This window comes from Mauremys mutica, chromosome 1, assembly GCF_020497125.1.
Source record: "Mauremys mutica isolate MM-2020 ecotype Southern chromosome 1, ASM2049712v1, whole genome shotgun sequence".
NCBI lineage: Eukaryota > Metazoa > Chordata > Testudines > Geoemydidae > Mauremys > Mauremys mutica.
Window position 1 is genome coordinate 152,626,401 of NC_059072.1, and position 24,726 is coordinate 152,651,126.

General features: G+C 44.8%; 1 protein-coding gene across 7 annotated transcripts in view; it reads left to right on the forward strand.

Annotated features, from left to right (window-relative positions):
* Positions 1-24,726, forward strand: part of KPNA1 (karyopherin subunit alpha 1) — a 127,563-nt gene that overhangs the window by 34,594 nt on the left and 68,243 nt on the right. For all 7 annotated transcript variants that reach the window (XM_045000847.1, XM_045000841.1, XM_045000835.1 and 4 more), the window contains exon 6: positions 9,105-9,236. In XM_045000847.1, coding sequence (XP_044856782.1) covers positions 9,105-9,236 — 132 coding nt within the window. The remainder of the gene's footprint in view (positions 1-9,104; positions 9,237-24,726) is intronic.

Below are 24,726 nucleotides of genomic sequence, written 5' to 3' on the forward strand. Positions count from 1 at the left end.
GAGGGTGGCAGAAGCATTACAACTACCATTACAAGAGGTGACCAGGTCACACCATAAGCCTATTGGACATTCTGCACGCCTCTGCATTGTTCAGAGTAGCCCTTCCTAATAACGAGGCCTTCTTGGAACCTGCAAAACTCATATGGCAGACCCCAGCATTGGTCCTGCCAACATGTAAGCAGGACAATTTAAATTATTACCTGCCAGCAAAAGATACGGACTTTCTCTTCTCTCAGCTGCGCGCCCCTTCCCTCCCAATTTGATCATTGTGGATGTGGTGAATTCAAGAAGCTGTCAGCATCACCTGAAATCCACCTTCTATGACTGGGACTACCTTAATCTTTTTGGCAGAAAAATATTTTCAAGGAGGTCACTTTGGCGATGATTATTCCAATGTTAGAAAAAGGAGACTGGTTCACAGCCTCAACCTCCAAGATGCTTATTTCCACATTTCGATCATACCATGTCACAGAAGATATTTCAGATTCACCCTAGGCCAGGACCACTACCAGTACAGGATACTCCCTTTTGGCCTCTCATTCCCCCCTCCAAGTATTCTCCAAGGGCCTCTCTGTGATGGCAGCTCACCTACACTCCCAGGGCATTATGCTCTACCTTACCTGAATGATTATCTCCTCAGGGGGCATTCCTTTGTCGAAGCCCAGCAAGTTATCCATACCACTCTGGATCTATTCAAGAATCTGGGCCTACAAATCCATGCACAAAAATCAACAATAATCCCGATACAGAGACTAGAATTCATAGGAGCCAATCTCTACTCTGAGTGAGAGCGCTCCTCCCACAACACAGATTCCTCAGTCTCGCCACACTTATAAAGACAGTGCAATCCAGCCCTCAGATATCGGCCAGACATTGCCTTCAGCTTCTGGGGCACATCAGTGATAGCTCATGCCAGACTTTGCATGAAATGTCTCCAAGCATAGTTCAGTTCAGTTTGGAGACTGAACAAAGACAACATAGACAAACTCCTGTTGATGCTCACCAAAATCAAACCACGCCTGCACAGTGCTGCCTCGGCTCCACCCCGAGCCCCAGTTTGCAGCTCCCATTGGCTAGAAACCGGGGGTGGTGCCTGCAGGCGGAGGAAGCACATAGAGCTAGGAGCTGAGGAAGGGGATTCCCTTTCGCCCTTCCGGGGAGGGCCCTCACCCCCCCGGTAAGCACTGCCCTGCACCCCAGCCCTGAGCCTCCTCCCAAACTCCTATTGCTGAGGGGCGGGGGGGGGGGGGGGGAGCGACACTGCCCCAGCAGCAGCCATGCCTGAGCTGCTCAGGCGGCTCCCAGGCCATCCGGGCTGCTGCAGAAGTTATGGAAATCCACGGAATCTGTGACCTCTGTGACAAACATGGAGCCATAGTCATGATGGACAATATAGTGTGCAAGTATTCCATAAACCATCAAGGAGGTGCTAGGTTACCCTCTCTTTGTATGGAAGCACTAAAGCTCTGGAACTGGTGTATTTCCCACAATGTTACAATATCAGTGGCTTACCTACCAGGAGTACTCAGCACAACAGTGGACAGTCTCAGCCACAAATTCCCACATGACCACGAGTGGGAGATAGACTCAGTGATACTCATGACTTACTCCAACAATGGGGGACACTAATAGTAGACTTCTTTGCTACTTACCAGAACAAGAAATGTGCATAGTACTGCTCCAAAGCAGGCATCAGCCAGCAGTTCGTGGGGGATGCTCTCCTTCTCTCATGGGAGAAAGGCCTTATTTACGCCTTTCCCCCATTCCCTCTATTGCTGAAAGTCTTGTTGAAAATAAAGAGAGAAAAAGCAATCATACCGATTGCTTCCACCTGGCCAAGATAGTCATGGTACCCTTAGCTGGCACAACTGGTGCTGTGTCCACCAGTGACTCTTCCAACCACTTCTTACCCCCTCTCCCAGAATGAGAGATGTACTCTCCATCCCAACCTACAGATATTATGGTTCAAAGCCTGCTCTTTCATGGTTCCAGCACATAGAAACATTCTGCTCTGAAGAGGTACAGGAAGTGATATTACACAACAGGAAAGTGACTACCCCTCATACTTACCTACAGATGCGGATTAGATTCTGGATCTGATGCCAGTCCAAAAAGTCACCCTGGATACAGTCACTTTACCCGTAGTCCTAGACTATTTGCTGAATTTCAAGAAATCAGGATTGTCTTAGCTGGCTGAAAGTACACTTAGCAGCAATAGTGACCTTCCACCAGTAGGTAGAAGAGTACTCAGTTTTTTCTCACCGACTATAAAGAGGTTTTTCAAGGCCATATCAAACTTCTTTCCACAATCTAGGCTTCCTACCCGACAATGGGATCCCAATCTACTATTAAAAGGACTGATTAGACTGCCCTTTGAACGCATGGCCACTTGTTCTTTAACTCACCTTTCCATGAAGATGGCATTCCTGATCGCCATTACCTTGGCAAGAAGGATAGGGAGAGAGCGGCCTTGATGTCGCATTTCCTCTTCACAGTATTCTTTCCTGATAGTCGCACTTAGACTGCATCCGAAGTTCACCCCCAAAGTAACTTCCACATTTCATGTGAACCAACTCATTCATTTTCCAGCCTTTTATCCCAAACCTCACCAGGATAATAGGGAAGCCATCTTCCATATGCTCAATGTAAGGAGAGCTTAGGCCTTCTATTTGTACAGGACAAGGGTTTTTAGAAAGTCTCCAAGACTCTTCCTCTCCATCGTGGACAGGTCTAGAAGCCCAGTGATTTCAGCTCAGAGACTCTATAAATGAGTCTTGGACTGTATCAAACTCTATCAGATTCACAATTTAGCACTCCCATTTACAATCTACACACATTCTGCAAGATCTGTCGCCTTCTCCAAGGGTATCCCTATCAAAAATCTGCAGAGCATCTACCTGGGCATCTGCACATACATTTTGCAGAACACTGACATCCTGGGGGACTCTGCTGCAGATGCCACGGTACCATCATCCATCACAGACTTGACTCCAAAGCCCCAGCCTTCAGTGGAAGATACTGCTTGGGAGTCACCTACAGTGGAGCATTCATAGGGACACTATTTGAAGAAGAGAAGAAGTTACCCACCCTGTGCAGTAACAGTGGTTCTTTGAGATGTGTCCCCCTCTGGGTGCTCCATGACTCACCTTCCTCCCCTCTACTTCAGAGTTCTCATCATACACTCTGCAACAGAGACGGAACTGAAGAGGGTTCGCCTGCACAATGCTGGTTAGCCTCATGGCAGACCACAAGGGGGAGGCAATGCATGCGCAGGCTAAACAGACGCTGCTACCAAAATTCTCCGATCAGCAGCGCAGGGATGCAGATACACCTACAGTGGAGCATCCGTAGGGACACACATCTCAAAGAACCATCATTACTGCACAAGGTGAATAACTTCTTCAGATTGGAATTTGTAATCTCCATGGACCACTTTTCTGTATGTAAGATAAGAATAGGTGAAATAGTGCTTCATTATGCGTAGATGCAGTCCTCCACGCCCAGACACATTCTAAATGCAGCCCTAAATTGGGCAAAATTTTGGCTCCCTTACTGTGCAAATTACATCTCCTGTGATTAAATCTATACTGAGCATTGAGGGGCAAAATGCAAACTAAGTTAAGCTGATAAACTGGGCTGTAGAGAGATGTTTTTTTCCCTGTGGGGCATCAGGTGCTCCATGATCTGTTACACCTGGAAAAAGAATGAGGAGTACTTGTGGCACCTTAGAGACTAACAAATTTATTTGAGCATAAGCTTTCGTGGGGTAAGCGATGACTGCCCTGTCTCCCAAGATCTCTGAGAGTGAGGTATCATCCTTCAGGGTAGGTCATAGATCCTTGATGATGCACTGGAGAGGTTTTAGTTAGGGGCTGAAGGTGGTGGCTAGTGGCGTTCTGTTACTTTCTTTGTTGGGCCTGTCCTGTAGTAGGTGACTTCTGGGTACTCTTCTGGCTCTGTCAGTCTGTTTCTTCACTTCAGCAGGTGGGTATTGTAGTTGTAAGAACGCTTGATAGAGATTTTATAGATGCTTGTCATCAAGGATCTACAGCCTATCCTGAAGGACGATCCCTCACTCTCACAGATTTTGGGAGACAGGCCAGTCCTCACTTACAGACAGCCCCCACAACCTGAAGCAAATACTCACCAGCAACCACATGATAAAAACACTAATCCAGGAACCTATCCTTGCAACAAAGCCCGTTGCCAACTCTGTCCGCATATCTATTCAGGACACTATCATAGGACCTAATCACATCAGCCACACTATTGGAGGCTCGTTCACCTGCACATCTACCAATGTGATATATACCATCATGTGCCAGCAGTGCCCCTCTGCCATGTACATTGGCCAAACCAGACAGTCTCTACGCAAAAGAATAAATGGACACAAATCAGACGTCAAGAATTATAACATTCAAAAACCAGTTGGAGAACACTTCAACCTCCCTGGTCACTGAAATACAGACCTAAAAGTCTCAATTATTCAACAAAAAAAACTTCAAAAACAGACTCCAACGAGAAACTGCAGTACTAGAATTAATTTTCAAATTGGACACCATTAAATTAGGCTTGAATAAAGACTGGGAGTGGATGAGTCATTATACAAACTATAAACTATTTCCCCATGTTAATTCTCCCCCTACTGTTGCTCACACCTTGTCAACTGTTTGAAATGGGCCATCACTACAAAAGTTTTTTTTTTCTCCTGATGATAATAGCCCACCTTAATCAATTAGTCTCATTAGAGTTGATATGGCAACACCCATTTTTTCTCTGTATATATGTATATCTATATCTGTCTTCCTACTGTATTTTCAACTGCATGCATCTGATGAACTGGGCTTTGGCCCATGAAAGTTTATGCTCAAATAAATTTCTTAGTCTCTAAGGTGCCACAAGTATTCCTCATTCTTTTTGCTGATACGAACTAACATGGCTACCACTCTGAAACCTATTACACCTGGGTTATTCCTCCTCATCTTCAGAGCAAGGAGCTCTTTTCTTCCTCCCCTCCCCCCCCAAAATAACCAAAAATACAGGAAGACTTCCCTCTAGCTTCACAATGTAGTTACTTGCAAGAGAAGCTGTTCAAATAAATGATTGCCTCACTTGAAGAAACAGAAGGTTTTGCTATGCCTCTCTGTCTCCAGGCAAGAGCTTTTTCCGTTATTTTTTTCGTCTTCTTGATGCCCCCAGTTGGCAGAGAGTTTTTGAGAACAGGAGTCTGCCAGATATTACCTGTTTTGTCCTCGTTCACAGTGTAGCAGAGCTAGCTAAGATCAAAGGGGCTTCTGTTTGCAGCCCAGCTGTACGGTAATGCACTGCCTCTCCCACTCTGCAGTAATGTGGTAGGCATACTTTCAGCTGCTTGGGATAGAAATTTGGGACAGCTTTGTAGAATCTCCAAGCCAGTAGCTCCTTGTTACTCAGTGCCCTCCGCCAAGGTGAAACCTGGCAACAAGTGCTGACTCAAACAGCAGCAACTTAGCAGGCAAGCCTTTAGTTGCTTGGAGTAGAAATTAAGTAGCAGGAGCTGGCATTTTGAAAAAAATGATCTGGGATGAATTATGGTATCCAGGAGTTGTAACCCACTGTGCAAGATGCCCTATCAATTTCAGCCTGCCATAGTAACCAGGTGTGTTGCCCCTGATGTTCCAGAAAGGGTATGTCTACACAGTAAAGAAAAACCAGCTGACTTGGGCTGCGGGGCTGTTTCATTGCTGTGTGGAATTCTGGGCTTGGGCTGGAGTCCAAGCTCTTGGACCCTCCCATCCTGCAGGGTTCCAGAGCTCAGCTTCCAGCCAGAGCCCGGAAGTCTACACAGCAAAGAAACAGCCCTGCAGCCCAAGCCCTGCAAGCCCAAGTCGGCTGGGACAGGCCAACCATGGGTCTTTTTTTGTTGTGTAGACATACCCAAAGAGCCTTAGCTAGTCCTTGTTGTTGGTATCTTGAACTCTCTCCTTCAGTTTAAAAGAAACAAAAAACAAACAAACAAAAAACCACACTTGAATGGCTCCATTTCCCATATTTAGTACCAATTACCATTACATCAGGGAAGGCTGAGGGTTATGTGCACAGATATTTGTTCCCCAGACCTCTCCTTCAGAAGTGGGTTTATGCAGCATGGCCTAGCCTGCCATTTCTCCATATTTCAGTCACTCCTCTTACTGGTTTTGACTCATTGAGTCAGCAGAGCAGTCTGGCCTAGACTGCCAGCCTGCTGGTGACAGTTAACCCTCTATTCCCCTGGCACCCTAATGGGGATGAAGGGCTGTATCTGTGGGGCCTAATCTAGTCCTCCATTTTACCATTGCTTTCTCTGTTTTTTATTTTTCATAATATGCAGCAAAGTGACCTAGCCCACACTGCTAACCTGTCAGTGCCAATAGATCTTTTGTTTTCTGTTTGGCCTCTCATAGGTCAGTGTAGTCTAATGCAGACTGCCTTCTTACCCACCTGCTGATTGCTTTTCTTAACAATCAGCCTAGCCAATACTGTCAGCCTGCATGTGCCAGTAGACCACCAAAACAGTTGAACTCTTCAGGTTGAGGTGCATCTCCTTCCACTTTCCCTTCATACCAGATCAGCCTACCCTGCCATCTTACTGAATCTGACAGCAGCTTTCATCGAAGTGCTATTGCTGAGTGTCTAGTTCTAATGCCGTGAACCTGAGAGCTTCAGTGGACAAGTCAGAGGGCTGTGATTCTGCACTAAAATGTTTGCATCAAGGGAGCAGAGTGCACCATTTTGTTGCAAGATGTAAAACCAATTCAGCAAAGCTTTAAAGCACACACAGCATCACTTCACGAGATTCCAGCATGAATGCTCATGTCCAACTTTGGTCTTCATCACAACTATCATCCCCTACATCAGGGGTCCCCAATGTGGTGCCCACGGGTGCCATGGCGCCCATGGGGGCATCTAAATGCGCCTGTGTCCTGGCCGGCGGTTGAGCATCTGCCGAAATGTTGCCAAAATTTGGCGGCATTTCGGCAGATGCTCGACCACCGCCACGGTTCTTCCAGACGAAAAGGTTGGGGACCACTGCCCTACATTTTTTAAAGATTTTTTTTTTGCGGGGGGCAAGGGGGTGGTATAAGGGGGAGCATTCCTGTTTCTTCTGGAGGCAAATCATAGACTGGCACATTAGCAATAGATGTAGCTATCTACCAAGTTCTTTTCTGTAGAAAGATGGAAAATCTTGGGATTCCCTCATACTGGGTTCTGGCTTTGCTGTAAGTCTTTTAAATTTTGTTCTACAATAAGTGAATCAGTACAAGTACTTTGCCAGGAGATTGCTTAATCATTCATAATGTTTATTAGTCAGGCCATATAACTTCTTCTCAGTTTGTGCATTCGGTGGTGGAGTTGGAGAGGCTATCAGTGCTCTGAGCAGCTCCACTTGATGGCTGTACATTGTAAAGCTAGAGGGTGTGTGTGTGTGTGTGTGTGTGTGTGTGTGTTTTAAAAAAGAGGAGAGTCTCTGCTTGGAAGATGAGGAAAAATAACCCAGTTATAATAGATGATGGAGCACCAGGTGCCCACTTCAGAGAAGAAAAATTACAGGACTGTAAATAAATTTTAATCTTAACTGTCTCTTTTTAAAGAAATTATCCTCCCCTGTTCTGTGAACTCTCCTTGTTGCTTCCTAGTTCACTGAAGATATCTATTGCAGTCTGACATCACAAATACCAGAAGCCTCACTGCAGCGTATCCTGTTTGTCGTGTCACAGAACAATGCACATTTATTTTTAAAAAGTTGCAAATGCAAATTATTAACATAAAGTTAAAAATTGCCGTTTGAAAACAGACCTTCCTCTTACTTGCTGAGCCCTGATTTTATCCCCTTATGGTTCTGTGTATGCCTTTACTATATTTGATTTAATCATTAATTCCAATGTGCAGGTTAGTGACTTTTGCAGAATAGATATGTAGTCCTGAAGCCATGAATAGTGGTTATTGGCAAGCAAATTAACCTTTTAAAGGGATATTGTTGAATAAAGAATAATTTATATTTAAAAATTCATTACAAATGTTAAAATTGGAACAATTTATAACGTCTAGTTTACTTTTCAGCTATTGATGCTGTTTCCTTTTTTGCATTTCAACTATAATTCTTTGGTTGTACTGTAAGTTGGTTTCTAGATAATCTTATTTTGACTCATGCGCTAGCACATTGTAGCAATATTTAGCTTTCCATATGACTTTGGGAATCGAATCAAATTGCGGTGGGTGGGATGTTTCCAATGACACAGTAAACATTTCTGATAAAAAAATGTTTTACGAAACTATACATTTTAACCTAAATAATGACATTGTTTTTATTTAAAATATTTGTAATGTTTAAATAATTATGTGGATTTTGTTAATTCAAGAACTTAATTTAACTAAGTGTGTGTGTTTGTGTGTGTGTTTGTGTTTAAATAAATACATCATGCACAAATAAATCCTAACAGTGATACAGAACAAAGGGGTAACTAAAGAAATATTATACTCCTTATTGTAGAGTAATATCAGGTCGTTATTAGAAGGAAACACCATGGAAAGCGGTTAGGAAAATCTTAATATTCGTTCCTAATAGATTCTAAAATCTAATAGATTCGTTCCTAATAGATTCTTTCTTCCATGTATCAATAAGCTTGTGTCAAGCAGACTATTTTTCCAGCTCTGGTTCCGAATGCATGTTCGGGTAGACGGCTGACCAGTGCATTGGACAGGGAGACTTGAGAGGCTCTGAGAATTATCCCTGTGTGAAAACTCATATATAAAGGTTCCACTCTTGCATATAAGTCCCTTTGGCAAAGAGGAAAGGGAATGGAACAAAGTAAAAGCTTCTGTGGAACTTCATAAGAAAAATAAATGGTGGCTGAGATGCCATGAAAAATGTATATTGTTTCTGTAAATCATCTCTCATATTAATATCTTTAAATTACATCCCTATTCTTGAAAATGTTTGCAAATTTAGCCCAGTTAATTTGTTTAGTTACACGATAATTTTCTGTAATGTTCATTTTTTTTATAGAAGATGTTTACACTTCCTGCTACTTGTGTATGCTACTGAATGCTGCTAGTGAATGTTGCCCCTATATTTCATGTTCTAGTTTGAAGCTGCTTGGGTGCTGACAAACATTGCCTCTGGAAATTCCCATCAGACTCGGATTGTGATTCAAGCAGGAGCTGTCCCTATCTTCATAGAGCTTCTCATCTCAGAGTTTGAAGATGTACAGGAGCAGGTAAAAAACAAGAGTGATATCTTTGAGTCTTCCTAGACAAGGGAGCAGGAGCTAACCTAGCAAGAGAATCAGATGCTTCTGGAGGGAGGAATGAATTGGGAGGAGAGTTCTGTATAATTGCCTGTATCTGTGATAGATGTGGTAACTTGCTAGCATATGCAGTTGTAACAGCCCGTCTCTTACTTTTTCAAAATGGTATATTTGACAGTCATATACCTGTTGTCAGTGGGTGAATATATGTCATCTCTAAAAATGGATATCACTTTCCTACCTTCCAAGGAGGTTATATTGCTTTGTTTGTATTTAAATCGGTACTTTAGAAATGTACATTATTGATCATTGTATTTCTCCTGTAGGAATGAGTAACATTAACCAATGTTTGCTGTGTATCTATTACATGTCTTAAGAGAAACGTTCTGAACGGAATACAAATTTAAGGAACTAGTAGTGCTCTTTGTAGGATGAGACTAAAATGGAATAATACAGCATTCAATCTTTGTTCTGTACATGACAGTTAAGTATTCTGCAGACTAAATTAATATATTTAAAGTCTATAAAGAGCCATTATGAACATCTAGCTTGACTTCATGCATAACGTCAGCCAAAAATTTTACTCAGTTATTTCTGCATCAAGCCTATAACTTGTGTTTTGAGCTAGAGCATATATTTTAGAAAGACATCCAATCTTGGTTTGAAGACTTCATGTCATGGTGAATTCACCACATATCTTGATAGGTTGTGCCATTAGTTAATTACTCTATTTTAAAAATGTGCACCTTATCTCTAGACCGAATTTATCAAACTTCAGCTTCCAGACGTTGGATATTATTTCTTTGTCTTCTCAATTAAAGAGTCTTCTATCTTCCCATGTAGCTACTTAGAGACAGTGATCGAGTAACCTCTTAACCATCTCTTGGGTAAGCTATATAGATCAAACTTTCCTAATTCTTTCACTATAGTGTGTGTTTTCCCACCCTCAAATAATTTGTCCCTTTTCTGAACCTTTTCTAATTTTTTAAAATTCTTTGTGATTTGAGGTCACAAGATCTGGACAAGATTCCAGTAATGGTCTCTCACCAATGCTGTATACAGAGGTGATACCACTTCCCTTCTTAAACTAGATATTTCTTTGCTTATTATATCCAAGAATTGAATGAAACCTTTTATCTACAGTATCTCACTGGGAGCTCATATTCAGCTGATTATCCACCATGACCCATTGTTCTTTTCAGAGTGACAGTTTACCAGGATACAGTTCTCCATTCTGTAAGTGTCACCTACTTTCTGTGTTCCTAGATGTATGACTGCATTTGGCTGTGTTAAAATGCATGTTCAAATGAGCCCATTTTGTCAAGTAATACAGATCACTTTGTATAACTGACCTGTTCTTGTTATAGATGGTGTTGGTAGTATTTCTTATAATTAAGGTTGTCTAAAACTTTCCATTAGAAGACCCTCTTTCCAGTTGCTTACAGCTTTGCCAGACTTAAGATGGGCTAAAAAAATTTCATGCTAGAAGGCTATCTCCAGCTGAATTATTCTGGAAAGTTTCAGGTAAAACAATGTAGCTGATTCAGAGAACAAGATTAGGGAACATGTTATGTTAAAAATCCTTATAACCATTTCACTGAAAAACTCTCGTGCCTCCTGTTTTTTGAGAAGTGACTGGAAATTTGACAGGGAGTCTGCCCTAATGTCAGGCCTGTGCCTTCTGTTGTCCCTGTGAAAATCCACCCAAATTTGGCCAAGTTGTAAGCCTTTGAAAATTAGTTTGCACATACTCTCGGGTTTGTTAGAGGCTAATGGCATTATTTTCCAAAATTCCATCTTCACTAGCATGCGCCTCGCCTGTAGAGCAGCTTAGCGTACTACATCCCAGACCTGTAGGCTGAGCAGGACCTTCCCTGCAATTGTTACTCGTGGTATTGAACACAGGAACTCAGACTAGGGAGATTGTCTCCTATGCTTTTAGTGCCACCCCAGCTGGCACGAGATGAGTGGGGGTGATAGATGAGGATAGGGGGACCGGGCAGGATTTAGCAGAATGTACAGGGAGCAGAGAATGTGACAGAAGTTGTTGGGGAAGTGGTGTTAGAGCAGAGAAGTATGGGGCAAAATGATTTATAGCCACTAGAGTAAACACCCATCCAGAATTTGGAATTGAACCAGGATTCTTGGGTTTCTACATTTCTCTGAACATAAGAACATAAAAATGACTACACTGGGTCAGACCAATGGTCCATTTAGCCTAGTATCCTGCCTTTAAACAGTGGCCATTGCCAGATACTTCAAAGAGAATGAACAGGACAATTATCGAGTGATCCATCCCCTGTCATCCATTCTAAGCATCTGGCAGTCAGAGGCGTAGGGATACCCAGAGCATGGGGTTGCATCCCTGACCATCTTGGCTAGTAGGCATTGATGGACTTATCCTCCCTGAACTTAGCTTATTCTTTTTTGAATAGTTATAGTTTTGACCTTCACAACATCCCCAAGCAATGAGTTGCACAAATCAACTGTGTGTTATGTAAAGAAGTATTTCCTTCTGTTTGATTTAAACTTGCTACTTATTAATTTCATTGGATGACCCCTGGTTCGTGTGTTACATGAAGGGGTAAATAACACTTACCTATTCACTTTCTCCACACTATTCATAATTGTATAGACCTCTATCATATCCCCCTTAATAATCTCTTCTATAAATTGAACAGTCTCAATCTATTTAATCTCTCCTCATATGGAAGCTGTTCCATACCCTTAATCATTTTTGTTCCTCTTCTTTGTACTTTTCCCAATTCTAATATATCTTTTTTTGAGATGAGGTAATGAGAACTGCACGCAGTATTCAAGATGTGGGTGTACCATGGATTTATATAGTGTCACTATTAAAGGAGAAAAGGGGTGTGTGTGTTTGTGGGGGGAGATTTATAACAGACAACTTGTATCAAGCAACAAGAGCTTTTTATATATCTGTACATGTTCTGTATCTCTGCAGATCCTAGCTCAAATGGCCCAAAGCCTACCCTACCTACGCCCTCCTGAGGCGCACCAAATTTCAAAAGAATCTGACACAGCATGTCAGTCTTAGGACTTAGAAAGGTCGACCTAGAGACAGCAGTTGTGATGGAACCTTACCTATAGTGGTGCTGCTGTGACACTGTAATAATAGCAGAGACATCTCAGCCCCAAAGAGCTCACAGTCTATTCACAGTGAATTGGTGCATGTGTGTAGGGTTTGTGTATGAATTGGGATGTACTGGCAGCACTGGGGCTGCCGGGAATTTTGGATGCACTGGCAGAGATATGGGGTACAGGAAGGTGGGTATGCAGGATGATTAGGGTGCATTGGAAGAGCTGTGGAATTCAGGGGGCTGGGGTGCACTGGCAGAGCTCGGGGTGACAAGCATCCCTCACCTTAGACCCCAACCTCTCTCCCCTTCCCTACCACCCCATCCCCATTTATCTCCATCTCCATAAACGTCCCTTATCTTGCTGCAGCCCCAAATCCACTTCCCTCAGTACCTCTCCCCTCCCAGGAAGCATTCACATGTCTTAATTATTTCCCCAAATACTTGGATTTCATCCCTGCGCAAAATAAAATGGACACACATGAGACTCATAAATTGTGATAACCTCCAGCCACTTAGTCCAAAACTCCTTTTGCTTTACGTGGGGGCTTGTCATTAACTTATTCTTAGTTATGTTAATTGAAAGGAGAGTTCACAGCCATCCATCTCAATGAGTTCAGTAATTCATCTAGTCATTAATACCTATCAGTTTAACAGTACAAGGGAGCGGAAGGAAACCGGTTTTAGGGAGGAGGAGCTGTAATCCATGGTCAAATGACCTCAGATTTAGATAACTTATGCTACCCCACACTCTTGTGAGGAACACCAAATTTCAGAACAATCTGTGTAACTGTTTGGATTTTAGAGCAATTACAAGAATCACCTTTAAAGCATATAAAATGGCAGGAATGGAAACTCTCTAGCTGTTTTTCTGTATTAGCACATGTACACTGTGAAAATGGACATTTTCTTAAATACCATTCTCAGTGTGGGTCCCTCAAAGATTTAGCAGGCACCATGTATTATCTTGGGTAAACCTCAAAAGGTTTGAGGCCATTTTGACCTGCATCACATTAATAGTTGGATCTCTACCTCTGCACAAAAAACCCCACATAGAAACTTTTGGAAAATGGCTGGGGTGGGGGGCGGCGTATATCTCTGCAACCCCAAACTCAAATGACCCCAAATGTGGGTAACTAACCCTACCTTTCACTTGCCTGAGGCACGCCAAAATTCAAAGGAAACCGACCAAGCATGTCCATTAGAGGATTTAGAAAGGGCAACCTTTAAACAGAGATCATGATGCATCCTTAACTATAGTGGCAGGACAACCTGTGTCATTATAGGCAGGCCTGTTTTCCATTGTTAAATATTAGCACACTATTAGCATTCTTCTAGTCCTTTGGAATTTCCCCAGTATTCCAGAATTTAATGAAAATCAACATCCGTGGTCCAGAGAGCTCTTTAGTAACTCTTAAAGCTTTTCAACATGAGTTTTCCGGACTTCCTGATTTAAAAACATCTAGCTTTAGTAGCTGCTGTTTCACTTCCTTCTGAGTTACTGTGGGAATGGAAAGTATTTAATCATCATCATCTGATATGACTATCTGTTTTTTCCCTAAATACAGAACAGAAGTGTCTATTGAACAATTCTGTCTTTTCTGCATTATTACTGACAATTCTATTGTTTCCATCTAGTAATAGACCAGTACCATTGTTGGGATTCCTTTTGTTCCACAGTGAGGGTAGTTAATCATTGGAACAATATACATATTTAAGGGTTGTGGTGGATTCTTCATTGCTGGCAATTTTTTAATGATGAGTGGATGTTTTGCTAAAAAATATGCACAAGTGTAAACAGGAATTATTTTGTGGCAGTTCTATGGCAAGTGTTGTCCAGAACGTCAGAAGTGATGATCACAATGGTTCCTACTGACCTTAAAATCTATTAATCTAGTATACTTAAATGCCTTACTATGCTTAACCCTGCTGGTCATATATTTCTCCCTGTGTCCTTTTGCTTCCATTACCAATTTTTACAGTCACTCTGATTTATATTCATTGCTATCAACTTCCCCTTTATTCCATTTTTTATCTTATATATATATATCTTTTATATAGAAAAGCTGCTTTTACTTCCTCTAAGTCAGGTTTTCTTTTTTGTAACCACTGTGGCCTTCTTCAATTTTGGGATTGGCTTTTGGGGCATCTAGTAAAACTGTTCTTAAACAGTTCCCAATTATCATTCACTTTTTTCTGTTTCAATTCTTTCTCCCAACTCATTTCGTTCAATTGTTTCCAGCTTTGTAAACTTGGCCCTTTTTTAAAACACTGAGTTTGTATATTACTGTACTGGTTTGGACTTTATTCTGTTTGCACATAACAAATATGACTGAGTCATGGTCACTTGCACTACTACCACTAATTTTTAGTACTGCGATGAATTTCTTTTTATCTGTCAAGATGGCATCTAATATAGAAATCCTCTTGCTGGATGCAACACTTCTTGACTTAGAAAACTGTTGTCTGTACTGTTTAGAAATTTCAAAGACCCTTCAGTACTGGGAGCATGAGACCTCCAGCATATGCCATTTCAACTGAAGTCCCCCATTTTCCTACACATTATATAGCATCCTAAGGAGCTGGTTACCCTATTCTCTAGTGTGATTGGTGGTCTGTAGGTGACACCTACTGGTACACCATCTTGAACTTTATCTGTTAAAACATTGATTCATAAACATTGAAGCCCATCATCTTCTTAGTTGTCAGTGATTTAGAAACAAGTAATGACATTTTTGGCATAGAGTGCCACTCCCGTTTCCAATTTTGCCCACTCGATCCTTCCTAAATAATATTCTAATGTGTGAATCCTCCTACCAGGTTTCAGTAATATCAACTAGATTAAATGTTCATAAGTGAACATTTCCAATTCTTCTAGTTTATTATTCTCCTAGCATTGGTGTATTGGCAATTAAAGAATTTCTTCTCTTCACATTGTTTGGTTTCTTGATTAATTTTGTTCTCAACATCTTTATTTTGTGCTAAACAAGTGCTCACATATTCCCACTTTTTATCCTCCCATTTTGTTATTAAGGTCCTGACACATCAACTTCTTCTGTTCTGGACAGAGCAAACATTCCTATCTCTATCTGCACTGCCCATCACATGGGAGATGAACACCAAGACTTACATGGCAGAAATTGGAATAAGCAGAGTGGAACACCCAGAAGTGTCCTCATACATTGTTTGTCAATTTGATGGGCTGGTGATCTGGAAACAGCAGTAATGTGTCCTGTGGCTTTTTCTTGTGTCAGGACCCAGGATGTGTGGTGGAGAATGACCTCTTGCAAAGTTGGGCAATCTCTCTGCTATATGCCATCCAGCATTTGTATGGTTGTAGGGAGCAGTGGAAAAGACAGGAACAAGAGATGGCAGGAATATTGTCACAACCTTCCTAGATGAAGATGCTATGACTCTTAAACCTGATGAATCTAGCACTGGACCTTCAAGTGTATGTGTCTCACAGAAGAGGTCTACTATTGCAAAATCCAGTCCTTTATTCAGGACCAGAATGATTCAAAATGAATACTTGGATGATGTGATTATCACTCTCATGGACTCTAAAAAGAAGATAACAAATAGAACTTATTTTGTTGGACGAAGCAAAGTCCATGGTTTAACTTCTATATTTAACAAATGAATCATAGCCTTGAATTCCTAGAAGAGAGCCTTAATGTTGGATGTATAAGCATTTCCAAGCAAAATATCAAGTCTTTGCAGTGTAATATTATCAGTATGTTCAAGAAAAGGAAGTTAAGTACAAATCCCATTGATAAAATTTTTCTTGAAGAAGCAACCCTTATACCAATCCCAAAAGTTCATAGAACACAACATTGGAACCTCGTTGTTGTTCATTAGCATAACAGCAGCATCTAAGACCCCCGTCATGGATTGGGCACTGGAACCATTGTGTTAGGCACTGTACAAATGCAGAGCATTCTGCTTCTTGCATCCCTACCCATGTTGAACCCTTGCAAAAGGTGTCCTTAACTTCCTGTCCATTAAAGTAGACCTCCCAATAGCTACTGTATTCAGTCAGATGAGTTTATGAAGTTGGGAGCTTTCTTGGATGAGACCCAGTATTGTGCTTTTAATTTAGACAAGTGGTCCTCACAACTGTCATAGCATCATTCCAAAAGTAAATTAAAAAAAAAAAAGTATTGATAATCTCAGGACAGAGAAGTCACATCTCCTTTATTGACATCTGCTACTGACCACACAGAATCAGAAATATAGGGCTGGAAGAGACCTCAGGAGATCATCTAGTCCATCCACCCATGCTGAGGCAGGATTAAATATATCTAGACTATACCAGAAAGGTGTTTGTCTAAACTTAAAAACCTCCAATGATGGGGATTCCACAACTTCCTTAGGTAATCTGTGCTAGTGCTTAACTATCCATATAATTAATAAATTATTCCTAATATTTATCCTGAATCTTCCTAGATGCGCAAACTAAGCCGATTATTTCTCATCCTACCCTTGGTAGATATGGAGAACATTGATCACCAACCATCCTCTTTATAGCATTTTATGTATTTGAAAACTATGCCCCTCTCCACCTTTTCTTCTCTAAACTAAACTTGACCTGTGCTTTCAAACTTTCCTCAGAAGTCATATTTTCCAAACCTCTTATTTCTGTTGTTCTCTTCTGGACTGTCTCTAATTTGTTCACATTTTTCTTAATGTGCAGTACTCAGAACTGGGGCACAGTACTCCAGCTGAGGTCTCTTCAGTGCTGAGTAGAGCAGAACAGTTACCCCTTCTGCCTTCCCTTCAACATTTTTGTTAACACATCCCAAAATGACATTCACCTTTTTCTCCTCAGTCTCATACTGTTCAAATATATTCAATTTGTGATAAACTATAACTCAGATCCTTCTCTTCAGTACGACTGCCTAGCCAGTTATTTCCCAGTTTGTATTTGTACATTTGATTTTTTTCTTCCTAAGTGTAGTACTTTGCACTTCCCTTTATTGAATTTCAACATATTAATTTCAGACCATTTCTCCAATTTATCAAGATAATTTTGAATTCTAATGCAGTCCTTCAGAGTGGTTGCAACTCCTTCCAGTTTGGGTGTCGTCCTCAGATTTTATAAGCATACTCTACACTCCAATATCCAAGTCATTAATGAAAATATTGAATAGTACTGAACCTAGAACAGACCCTCTGACACCCCACTTGATACATCCACCTAGCTTCAGAGTGAACCACTGATAAAGCACGCTTTGGGCATGGCCTTTCTACGAGTTGTGCACCCACCTTATAGTCATTTTGTCTAGGCCAATTTTCCTAGTTTGCTTATGAAGATGTCACATGGAACAGTTTCAAAAGACTCGCTACATTCCAGATATATCACCCACCCCCCCAAATCCACTAGGATGATTACCCTGTCGAAGAAGGAGATTAGGTATGATTTGTTCTTGACAAATCTATATTTGCTATTAATCCAGGACTGAACAAGTTGTTTAATAATTTGTTCAAGGATCTTTTCAGGTATCAAGTTAGGCTGACTGGTCTATAATTCCTCAGGTCCCCTTTTCTGCCTTTTTTGATGATAGGTATTATATTGTCCTTTCTCCAGTCCTCTGGGATCTCACCCATTCTCCATGACTTTCAAATATAATCTCTAATGGTTCAGAGATTGCTTTGGCTAATTTAAGTACTAGGGTGAATTTAATTAGGGCCTGCCAATTTGAATACATCTAATTTATCTAAGTATTCTTTAACCTGTTCTGTTCTTTCCCTATTGTTAATGTTATTTTAAGCATCTGGTCTCAATTAACTTTTTAGTGAAAGCTGAAGTGTAAAAGGAACACTTCAGCCTTCTCTGGCATCCATTATTTGTTCTCCTACTCTAAGTATTGGACCTACACTTTCCTACATTGCTCTCTTACTTCTAATGTATTTATAGAACCTATTCTTACATCCCTTACTAGTTGTAATTCATTTTGTGCGTCTGCCTTTGTTTTTGTCTATTTTTATACTCATCCTTAGCAATTTGGTCTTGTTTCCACTTTTTGCATGTTTCGTTTTTTATTTTTAGTTCCTTAAAAAGAGTATGTGACGCAGCCATATTGGTCTCTTACTTCTCTTCCAACCTTTCCTCCAGATCAGGTTAGTTTGCTGTTGTGCCTTTAATATTGTATTTTTAGAAACTGCCAGCTCACCTGAACTCCCATTTCCCTAAGCTTTCCTTCCCTTGGAATCATAATTAGGAATTCCTTGAGTGTGTTGAAGTCTGCTTTTTTAAAGTCTGTCTTTATTTTGCTGCTCTCACTCCTGCCTTTCCTTAGAATCAGGACCTCTATAATTTCATTGTCACTTCCACCCAAGTTGCTTCCACTTTCAGAGTCGCAAGAGTTCCCTCCCTATAAGTCAGTATCAAACCTAAAATAGCCAGCTCTAGTTCCATCCTTCACCTTCTGAAACAAAAAGTTGTCCCAGTACATTCTAAGAGCTTTTTGGACAGTCTGTCATGATTTTCCTACCATATATGTCCAGTGTGCAGCTTGTAGGCAATATTTGGGTTCTGCTTCACCTGGCTTTCTTTCAAGAGTATATGCCAAGGGACTTATAAGTTCTTCTTCGAGTGCTTGCTCATATCGATTCCAATTAGGTGTGCGTGCGCTGTGTGCACGTCCGTTGTAAGATTTTTCTCCTAGCAACACTCAGTGGGCCGGCTGGGTCGCCCCCTAGAGTGGTGCCACCATGGCACCGGATATATACTCCTGCCGACCCAACAACCCTTCAGTTCCTTCTTACTGCCCGTGTCGGTCATTGGAACAGTGGAGCGCGGCTTAGCTGATCTCCACTTCCCTAGCTACTCGTAGTTCTCTCGTTATTTCTTGTGTATATAGTTGAAATTTCTATAGTTGTAGTTAATTTTATTCTTTACACTATAACATAGTGTATATAGTTGAGAGGGGTTCGGGGATTAGCCCCTTCCCTACAGCTGGTGCCGGGGCCCATGCCCGGTTCACTGGGTTTCAAACCATGCTCGGCCTGCCACAAGCCGATGCCAACAGGAGATCCCCAGGACTCCTGTCTTAAGTGCCTCGGGTAATCCCACCTCGCCGATAAGTGCCAGATCTGCAAGGCCTTTAAGCCGAGGACGAAGAAGGAACGGGACTTTCGTCTCAAACAGCTCCTGATGGAGGCAGCTCTTACTCCTCCACCCTCGGCACTGAGCGCTGGACAGTCCGCAGGCAGAAGTGCTTCTTCGGCACCAGATCGCACCGGTACTGCTAAGGCCCCTCGGCACCGACCGTCGCCGGCACCGATGTCTGTTCGGCACCGTTCCCTCTCCCCGCGGGTGAAGAGACATAAGACTCCTGCTGCTTCCGTGCCACCTGCACCGCAGCCGGAGCACCCGAATAAGTCAGACCGCCCGGCACCGACACCTGCCGTGGCACCGCCAACGTTGGCACCGTCGATACTGGTCCCGCAAGGGCCGTCGAGTCTGGTGCCTGAAAGCTCCCCGGCACGAGCCATGGTTGAGCTCACTATTCCCTCCACGCCGGAGACATTTTCCACGGCGAGGGAGCTGATCGCGATGACAGAGTCTGCGCTGCCTCAACCCCTGGCACCAGCGATGCGGGTCATACAATCTATAGGCAAGCCTGCCCTGATGAGACCATCCTCTGTTGGCACTGCAGAGCAGCACCATTCACGATCGCGGTCCCACCGGCGTTCTCGGTCCTGTCGCCGATCCCGGTCCCGACGCCGCTCGCAGTCCCGGCACCGCTCCCCATCTTGGTACTGGTCGCTCTCGCGGCACCGCTCAGCGTCCCGTTTACTGGCCCGGTACTCTCAGCACCGATCCAGCTCCCGGCACCACTCCAGGCACCGCGACTCTCGCAGCCGCTCCAGACGTCAAGCTTCGAGATCCTGGTCGACCTCCCGGCACCGATCCGGTCGCAGGTCCCGATCACGCTCCCGGTACCGGTATGGCTCCCGGTACCGATCCCCGGTGCCACGCAGAGCGAGATCAACCAGAGAGGGAGATTCTTCCCAGGGCTTTTCAGCCCCTCCTTGGCCATCTTGACACACATTGGTGTCGTCTCACGCGGACAGTGCTTCCTATGCACAGGACCGTGACTCCGATGTGCCTACCTGAGTCTTCCAGGAGACCCAGGCCCAAGATCAAGGCCCCCATCAGTGGTCATTCTGGACACCTTGGGTGTATCACCAGGCCCAATGTGTACCTCCAGTGCCATTTCGCTCTGTACCATCGGAGCACTGGGTGCCGGAGGCTACTGTCAACCGCCCCCCTCCTACCGGTACGGAGGAAGCCCCCGTTCAGCCACCAGACTTCCAGATCCCACTGGAGCCGGAGGTCGTCCAAGAACAGGAGTCCGCGCAGGACCCTCTTGTCCCTGGGCTTTCCTCTTCCTCCTCCCCAGATGAGGCGGTGGCGGGGACATCCTCCTTGGGCCCTCCTCCAATTGACCTGCGGGCCCATCAGGACCTCCTGAGACGTGTGGCACTGAATATGAATCTCCAGGTGGAGGAGGTCCCGGAGATAGAGGACCCTGTGGTGGATATTCTGTTGGCTGACGCCCCCACAAGAGTGGCCTTACCATTTATCCGCACGATCCAAGCTAATGCTGATACCATCTGGCAGTCTCCAGCCTCTATTCCGCCCACTGCCAGGGGAGTTGAGCGCAAGTACATGGTGCCCTCTAAGGGGTACGAGTACCTGTACGTGCACCCCCCTCCCTGCTCCCTCGTTGTACAGTCAGTCGAGAGGGAACGCCATGGCCAGCAAGCTCCGGCTCCAAAATCAAAGGAGGCTTGGCGTATGGACTTACTGGGCCATAAGGTATACTCGGTGGGGGCCCTCCAACACCGGTGGCAAACCAGCAAGCCCTGCTTAGCCGCTACAACTATAACACCTGGGCGGCGGTGGGTAAGTTCACTGAGTTAGTCCCTCAAGACTCCCGTCAAGAGTTTGCTGCCCTCTTGGAGGAGGGGAAGAAAATGGCGAGAACTTCCCTCCAGGCCTCACTGGACGCAGCCGACTCCGCAGCCAGGACTCTGGCCTCGGGAGTTGCCATGAGCTGCATATCATGGCTCCAGATGTCAGGCCTCCCGCCTGAATTACAACACACCATACAGGACTTGCCCTTCGACGGTCGAGGCCTATTTTCTGAAAAGACTGACCCTAGGTTGCAAAGCCTAAAGGACAACAGGGTCATCATGCGCTCGCTTGGCATGCATACGCCGGTGACTCAGCGCAGGCCTTTCCGTCCCCAGCCTCACCGCCCTTACCCCCCGCCTAGACCAAGACAGGACTTTGGCAGAAGGCGTGGCCGAGGCAGTCGCAGACGGCAGTCAGGACCCCAAGGGGGTCAAAATCAGGGTCCCTCCAAACCACCAGCGGGACCAAAGCCAAACTTTTGAAGGGACGCCCGAGGACGGCGTACCAGTTGCTTCCCAGGATCCTTTCCCTCCCATTTACAACCGCCTCTCCTTTTTCCTCCCTGCGTGGTCCCAACTAACTTCAGATCATTGGGTCCTATGCACGGTAGAACTTGGGTACCACCTCCAGTTTATTTCGCCGCCCCACCCCCCATCCTCGTCCCTCTTCAGGGACCCCTCTCACGAGCAATTCATCTTGCAAGAGGTACGGACGCTCCTTGCCATGGGAGCTATAGAGGAGGTACCAAAGGAAGCGAGGGGCAAGGTGTTCTATTCCCGCTATTTCCTAATCCCCAAGGCGAAGGGAGGTCTCAGATCTATCCTAGACCTGCAAGGACTCAACAAGTTCATGATAAAGTTGAAGTTCCACATGGTATCCCTGGGGACCATCATCCCGTCCTTGGATCCCGGAGACTGGTATGCCGCCCTCGATATGAAGGACGCGTATTTTCACATCGCCGTTTATCCTCCACACAGACGGTACCTCCGGTTTGTGGCCAACCGTCAACATTTCCAGTTTACGGTCCTTCTGTTTGGCCTCTCTACAGCCCCAAGAGTATTCACAAAATGCATGGCTGTAGTCGCCGCCTCCGTCCGCCACCGTCGGATACACGTCTTTCCGTATCTCGATGATTGGCTCATTCGAGGGACTTCCGATTCACAAGTCACTCATCATGTGGGCATCGTCAAGGACCTATTCAAGCGTCTAGGCCTGATGATCAATATAGAGAAATCCACTCTGGTTCCCACACAGAAGATAGAATTCATTGGGGCCATCCTGGACTCCAGTCTCGCCAGAGCCTGCTTACCACAGTCTCAGTTTCAGGCGATAGTATCAATTATCCGAGGCCTACGGACCTTCCCCACAACTTCGGCCCGCTCTTGTCTCAGCCTCCTGGGTCACATGGCTGCCTGTACGTTCGTGACCAAATACGCCAGACTACGCCTTCGTCCCCTCCAATCTTGGCTCACCTCGGTATACCACCTGGGCAGAGACAGCCTAGGCATGATCATCACGATCCCCTCGAGCATCCTAGGCTCCCTGGACTGGTGGTTGACACCCTCTCTGGTGTGTGCAGGGATGCCATTCCATCCGCCTCAGCCTTCAATGACTCTGACAATGGATGCATCATCTCTCGGCTGGGGTGCTCACCTCAGTCATCTCCGCACTCAAGGTCTTTGGTCAGCTCAGGAGCTGGCCTTGCACATCAATGTGCGAGAGCTGAGAGCAGTCCGCCTTGCGTGCCAGGCGTTTCAGCAGCATTTACAAGGCCATTGCGTCTCAGTGTTCACGGACAACACAACGGCCATGTTTTACATAAACAAGCAGGGAGGAGCACGGTCCTCCCCCCTTTGTCGGGAAGCTATTCAGCTCTGGGATTTCTGCATAGCCCACTCGATAGACCTGGTAGCGTCTTTTCTCCCAGGGGTTCGGAACACTCTGGTGGATCACCTCAGCAGATTATTCCTGTCTCACGAGTGTTCGATTCGTCCAGACGTTATCCATTCTGTTTTCCGGAAGTGGGGTTTTCCCCACATAGACCTCTTCGCCTCCCGCGAGAACAGGAAATGCCAGACGTTCTGCTCCTTCCAGGGCCTCTCCCCGGGCTCGATCTCGGACGCTTTTCTGATGCTGTGGACGAGCCAACTGCTTTACGCCTTCCCACCGTTCCCGCTGGTTCACAGGGTCCTGCTGAAGCTCCGCAGGGACAGAGCCCACCTGATCATGATCGCTCCAGCGTGGCCCAGGCAGCACTGGTACACCACGTTGCTCGACCTGTCGATAGCCAACCCGATTCCCCTGCTTCTTCGCCCAGACTTCATAACTCAGGACCACGGCAGACTTCACCACCCAGACCTGCAGTCTCTTCACCTCACAGCTTGGCTGCTGTGTGGTTAAGCCAGTCTGAGTTACGTTGCTCTGCCTCGGTACAACAAGTACTCCTGGGTAGTAGGAAACCTTCCACTCGGTTAACATATCTGGCCAAGTGGAAGCGTTTCTCCTGCTGGTGTGAAAAACATAATGTTACTCCCACCGAGGTATTGGTCCCTACCATCTTGGACTACCTCTGGTCTCTCAAACAGCAGGGCCTAGCGGTATCATCATTGAGGGTGCACTTGGCGGCCATCTCTACCTTCCACCCGGGGGAGAGTGGCCGCTCCGTGTTCTCGCACCCTATGGTTTCTAGGTTCCGCAAGGGCTTGGAGCGCTTATACCCCCAAGTATGCCGCCCCGCCTCAACCTGGTTCTAACCAAACTTATGACTGCCCCATTTGAGCCGCTAGCAACCTGCTCGCTCTTTTATATTGAGCGGACAAAGCCCTTTCGTAAAACGCCCCAACTCTTCATCGCGGTGGCCTACCTGTCTCCTCCCAGAGGATTTCATCTTAGGTGACATCGTGTATCCGTACCGGCTATGACTTGGCTCATGTTCCAACAAGCCACCTCACCGCACATTCTACCAGGGCTCAGGCTTCATCTGCCGCCTTCCTGGATCATGTACCTATCCAGGAGATATGTCGTGCAGCTACCTGGTCCTCGGGCCATACCTTTGCCTCACATTACACACTGGTTCAACAGTCCAGAGATGATGCAGCCTTTGGCTCAGCAGTTTTGCATTCTGCGACATTTCACTCCGACCCCACCGCCTAGGTAAGGCTTGGGAATCACCTAATTGGAATCGATATGAGCAAGCACTTGAAGAAGAAAAGATGGTTACTCACCTTTGTAACTGTTGTTCTTCGAGATGTGTTGCTCATATCCATTCCAAACCCGCCCTCCTTCCCCTCTGTTGGAGTAGCCGACAAGAAGGAACTGAAGGGCCGTTGGGTCGGCAGGGTTATATATCCGGCGCCACTCTAGGGGGTAACCCAGCCGACCCACCGAGTGTTGCTAGGGTAAAAATCTTCCGACGAACGTGCACGCAGTGCGCACA